Source organism: Triticum urartu, chromosome 5 (genome assembly GCF_003073215.2).
Source record: "Triticum urartu cultivar G1812 chromosome 5, Tu2.1, whole genome shotgun sequence".
Taxonomy (NCBI): domain Eukaryota; kingdom Viridiplantae; phylum Streptophyta; class Magnoliopsida; order Poales; family Poaceae; genus Triticum; species Triticum urartu.
Window position 1 is genome coordinate 527,947,938 of NC_053026.1, and position 5,380 is coordinate 527,953,317.

At 50.6% G+C, this 5,380-nt stretch overlaps 1 protein-coding gene across 1 annotated transcript; it reads left to right on the forward strand.

The window, feature by feature from the left end:
* The first annotated feature begins 763 nt into the window (after positions 1–763).
* Positions 764–2,895, forward strand: LOC125510383 (phytoene synthase 2, chloroplastic-like). The gene is made up of 4 exons (XM_048675541.1): positions 764–1,502; positions 1,623–2,034; positions 2,120–2,312; positions 2,425–2,895. The coding sequence occupies exons 1-4, from the start codon at positions 1,037–1,039 to the stop codon at positions 2,590–2,592; spliced, it is 1,239 nt and encodes a 412-aa protein (XP_048531498.1). The 5' UTR covers positions 764–1,036; the 3' UTR covers positions 2,593–2,895.
* Positions 2,896–5,380: the final 2,485 nt, after the last annotated feature.

The window sequence follows — 5,380 nt, forward strand, 5'->3', positions numbered from 1 at the left end:
TCGGTCGGCGTACTGTACTGGTCCGGTGGCCATCGTTGTCGTGCTCCTGCCTGCCTGCCGACGAGTGCTTGCTGACCGAGGAGGCAGGGCAGGGAAGGGAAGGCCGTCGCCGTCCATCACCTCGCTGCTCCGCCGTCCAAGTGCAGAGCAGGCGGCTCTTCACCCGCCGGATGCCGTGCGCCCGGCGCAACACGGTCCTGCGCGTCGACGCATGCGTGACCGCGCCCGCCGCCACGACGGAACGAGCGCGTCCGTCTGGGCCAGCACGCACCCGGCCGGCGTCCGAGATCGCTACAGCAGAAAAAGAAAGAAAGGCTACAAGAAGCCACGAGAGCGGACAGGATATGCTCAATCATGCATGGTGGGACACACCCCGCCCCACCAGGTGCTCCTTGTCTGTCGGCATGTGGCGTCCGCGCTGGACGTGGGACGGCGGGGCGACGGGGGCAGATGCATGCATCCATACATGATCCACGTCCGCGGCTCTGGCCCTGGTCGGTGCCGCTGGTGGTCACCCTCGAATCGGTCGACCGGAGATCGGTTCGGTGCTGGTCAATGGGCTGGCCGGTGTGATAGTAGTCATATCATGGTGGTTGCTCCACTAACCGTTGTTAACTGACACTCACATGCGTATGGTATGCGTGTCGTGTGTGGATCCGTGGCCGATTATTCTACTCTACTGGTCGGTAATTTCAGAGCAGACATTCCATCCATCGTGTCGGTCGGTCCATCTCTGCCTGCCGACGAGCTTGGGCTTGCTTGATTGTTGGCCTGCGTGCGGCCAGTGGCGCCGCGTCCAATCCAACACAGCGGCAGCGCGTGTGCTGTCCCTTCTCGTCTCCGTTTAGTCTGTCCGCGCGCGCACTCCGAGTGCCGGAGGAAAAGTGGTGGGAACCCGTATGCTGGTCCGGCCGACACGTGCCCACTCGCCCACACGGCTCAACGTTACAAAAGGGAGGGAGTGGCAAACGACCGGAACGCGCGCGCACAACACGGTCACTAGCATCGATCGCTCTGCCTTTTCACTTTTTCAGCCATGCTCTCCACGGCCCGCGCGGTGACCTCGCCCGCCGCGTGCGCTGCCCAGCACCAGCAGCATGGCGGGAGCCGGTTCGTCGTGTTCCTGGCCGGCGATGACGGGAGGGGAGCTGCCGGTTCCAGCAGCGTGCGTGCGCCGAGGCCGCGCTCTGTGGCAGCGCGTGCCGCCGGCTCGTCCAACCACGCTGTCTGCCTCGAGGCGGCCGCGCCGTGGAGCATGGACTGTGTCGCGGCGCCGGCGACCGTGTCGTACGAGGAGAGCGTGCGCCAGGTCGTGCTCAAGCAGGCGGCGCTCGCGGCCTCGACCACGCCGAGGAAGGCGCGGCACGCCGGCCGTGACGCCGGCGTGCTGGACGCGGCCTTCGACCGCTGCGGCGCGGTGTGCAAGGAGTACGCCAAGACGTTCTACCTGGCCACGCAGCTGATGACGCCGGAACGGAGGCGGGCGATCTGGGCGATATACGGTAAGCACCCGTCGATCGCGACATGCTGCCACTAGCTTCCACGTTGGTTGACGCAACGCAAGTACGCAACAGCAGGAGGTCATTGATGTGGTTAACTTCTTGGATGTGTCGCGCATGCAGTGTGGTGCCGGAGGACGGACGAGCTGGTGGACGGCCCGAACGCGGCGCACACGTCGGCGCTGGCGCTGGACCGCTGGGAGTCGCGCCTCGACGGCGTCTTCGCCGGCCGGCCCTACGACATGCTCGACGCGGCGCTGGCCGACGCCGTGGCCGCCTTCCCGGCGGTCGACGAGCGGCCGTTCCGGGACATGGTCCAGGGGATGCGCATGGACCTCGCCAAGTCCCGCTACGCCACCTTCGACGAGCTCTACCTCTACTGCTACCGCGTGGCCGGCACCGTGGGGCTCATGACCGTCCCCGTCATGGGTGTCTCCCCGGGCTCCCAGGCGGACGTGGAGACGGTGTACGCCGGCGCGCTCGCCCTCGGCGTCGCCAACCAGCTCACCAACATCCTCAGGGACGTCGGCGAGGAGTAAGTGTCTGTATAGTATGTTGCTTCTGAATTCACGCGCTCTTGCCGATGACTGCTCATCTCTGACACCGCCATTGTTGCACAGTGCGAGGAGGGGAAGGATCTACCTGCCGCAGGACGAGCTAGCCATGGCCGGCATCTCCGAGGCGGACATCTTCGCCGGCCGTGTCACCGACGAGTGGAGGAGCTTCATGAAGGGACAGATCGCGAGGGCCAGGGCCTACTTCAAACAAGCCGAGCAAGGCGCCGCCGAGCTCAACCAGGAGAGCCGATGGCCGGTACGCGCGCGACAAAAGTTCCATCAAAAAATTCAAAAATTCTCAGCCAAAAATGTCAAATTCAGTAGTCTAAGTAAGTTTCAGATTAACATGTAATACGATTTACATGCAGGTGTGGGCATCTCTGCTTCTGTACCGGCAGATCCTGGACGAGATCGAGGCCAACGGCTACGACAACTTCAGCAAGCGGGCCTATGTTCCCAAGGCCAAGAAGCTGGCGGCGCTGCCCAAAGCTTACCTCAGGTCCCTCATGCCTCCTCCTTCGCAGAGGCGCCGTTGATCAGTTAGCTCTGATCCTCTAGTGTACTACTTCCTCCGTTCCCAAATATAAGTCTTTCTAGAGATTCTAACAAGTGACTACATACATAGAAAAATGAGTGAATCTACACTCTAAAATATGTCTATATACATCCGTATGTTGTTGTCCATTTGAAATGTCTAAAAAGACTTATATTTAGGAATGGAGGGAGTAGTACTGTATATAGCAGTGATGTACAGTACAGATTTAAGCTAGGCCTTGTGAGTATGTTTTTTTTTTGCAATGTACAAAGTGTTGAAGAAAAATTATGTACTTGTTAGAAAATGATCTTGGTGAAAACAGAGATGTATTCATTGTAGATGGTCATCTTGGTGAGCTGGGTGGGGTATCTATCTGCAGGGAGGCCTACATCATGCAATCACTAATTATTTAGTCCACGGTACTGAAAATGGCAAGTGATTGGTCCATTTGATTGTATATGAAATGTTGTTCTTGTCAGCATAGTTGTTGAGCATGAGCTCACCAAGAAAGATTTCCATCCCTCGAGTCAACATGCCAGTTTATAGAAATATAGGATGGCATCGTTTGGTACTGCAAGAATCATATTTATACCAGCATGAGCTCACCAAGATCTTGAGCAGTACTTCCCGAACCATCAAGTGTTAAATAGGAAACTGTATTTTGGTCGTGTGGTTGCAACTAAGAGGAGGAAACACAAAGATACCCTCAACGACACCTTGTCTAGACTTATTTTTCGAGAGCCTCGGCGCACAAAGAACGAGCTCCATTCACTAGAGGTAGGTCTTTGAAGTGACCGCTGAATCTTAACCTAGAAGCTTCTGAAATTACTCCAACAGTGTAGGGGTCCTCACAACTGAGGATCACGATTTGGTTCGATGAAATCTTGGATCAAGGCCTCCTCTTACTTTCCCGACATAGAGTTTTTAACTTATTGTATTAAGCTTTTCTTAGGTCACTAATGTTGTTTAGCTTAAATCCAAAATTAATTATGAAAAAATGACAGATTGGATCGCAACCTAATTAGACTCAAATGTCACGACAGCCGTAGAAATTCGCATTTACCTAAGATTACCACTCCTTATTGGTTTGAGAATATACCGGTGGCAAACTAATGGGACATGTTGTAATTTTTGGCCTACCTGCCAGCAAATATATGCATAAGAATTGCGCGAAGGATAGATCAACTCAAGTGTTGAGAAGTCCGCGCTTGAAATAGAATTTCATTCACTGGGGTTCAACATAAGACAGAGCGCATCAACATGAACTTCCTCTAAATAATTTTGAGATTTTATTCTCCATCCTTCCCTACCACAACCAGTAGAAAGCAAAAAAAATAAAAGAAAAATAGAGTGAAGAAAAAAAAATTTAAAAGCCAAGATCAGGATGACTTTCTTTTCTCAGTAGTAACGAAGATTGCGACGGCAACAAACGCTGGGGCGGCGGGGACGATAGCTCCTCTGAGACGCATGGTCGCATCATCGACATCTAACCAACTTATGAACGAGAAATATCATAAAATTGTCAGCGAGTAACGTTATATTGTTTTTTTCTGGAGAACACAACAACGAGTAAAGTTACGTTATTTTTGATGAATTGGATTATTGCAAAGGTTCTCACTTATTTATACTAAACTTTTTTATTTTATCACAACTGTTCATGTCAATAAGTTAATGATGAACTTATTTTTTGATACACATTTTGTTATAATATGTCAAATATCTATTTTCCAAGTATAGGTAATAATATTCTTGATGTAATCACATTTTCATAATATATATTTCTCATACAATTATTAAATATCGCATTTCCTTATGATAAAGTGAAGTTAGAAAACATATAAATAACTAGGCAAGTGATTTCTCGAGTGAGTCTGGCCACTCTAGATCAACCCACTGGACACTTCCACAGTTTCTGCCTTACTCCAAAAATAGACAAACAATGCTTTTAAATTATGTCTAACGTCTGCTTGCTTATTATATACTAAATAACCTATACACTGGGCATCTCACCTTCTGTACCGGCAGATCCTGGACGAGATCGAGACGAGCAGCTACAACAACTTCAGCAAGAGGGCCTATGTTCCCAAGGCCAAGAAGTTGGCGGCACTGCCCAAAGCTTACCTCAGGTCCCTCATGCCTCCTTCTTAGCAGAGGCGCCGTTAATTAGTTAGCTCTGATCCTCTAGTGTAACAGTGACACATAGAAGAGAGCCTTGGTAGTATATAGCAGTGATGTATAGTAGTACGTAAGTTCTCCCTCCGTCCCATAATGTAAGATATTTTTTGACACTACACAAGCGTCAAAAAACGTCTTACATTATGGGACGGAGAAAGTACAAATTTAAGCTGGACCTTGAGTACGTTTTTGCGATGTACAAAGTGTTGAAGATAAATTATGTACTTGTTAGAAAATGGTGTAGGGCGGAGTGGAATGAAACAGAGATGTACTCATTGTGAAAGGTCATCTGTGTTGGGTTGGGTATCTATAGGCCTAAACCATGCAATCACTAATCATTTTTAGTCCACCTATACCGAAAATGGCAAGTGATTGATTGATTTGATTGTATATGAAATGCTGCTCCTGTCAGCATAGCTGTCAGATTTGGTTAGCCAGAAAGGTTTGCATCCTTTTAGTCAAACATGCCAGTTTATAAATATAACAGTACAGATGGCATCGTTTGATACCACGAGAATCATATTCATATCTTATCAGCATGAGCTCACAAAGATCTTGGTTCTACTTCCCGAACCATCGAGCGCTAAATGGGAAACCAGTTTTGCTAGACGTCA

What these genes read in the sequence shown, in the direction of transcription:
- LOC125510383 (XM_048675541.1), top strand. Translation starts at nt 1,037, where the DNA reads ATGCTCTCCACGGCCCGCGCGGTGACCTCGCCCGCCGCGTGCGCTGCC. An exon ending in GGCGATCTGGGCGATATACG is followed by an intron (nt 1,503 to 1,622) that starts GTAAGCACCCGT and finishes TCGCGCATGCAG; the next exon opens with TGTGGTGCCGGAGGACGGAC. An exon ending in ACCAGGAGAGCCGATGGCCG is followed by an intron (nt 2,313 to 2,424) that starts GTACGCGCGCGA and finishes ATTTACATGCAG; the next exon opens with GTGTGGGCATCTCTGCTTCT.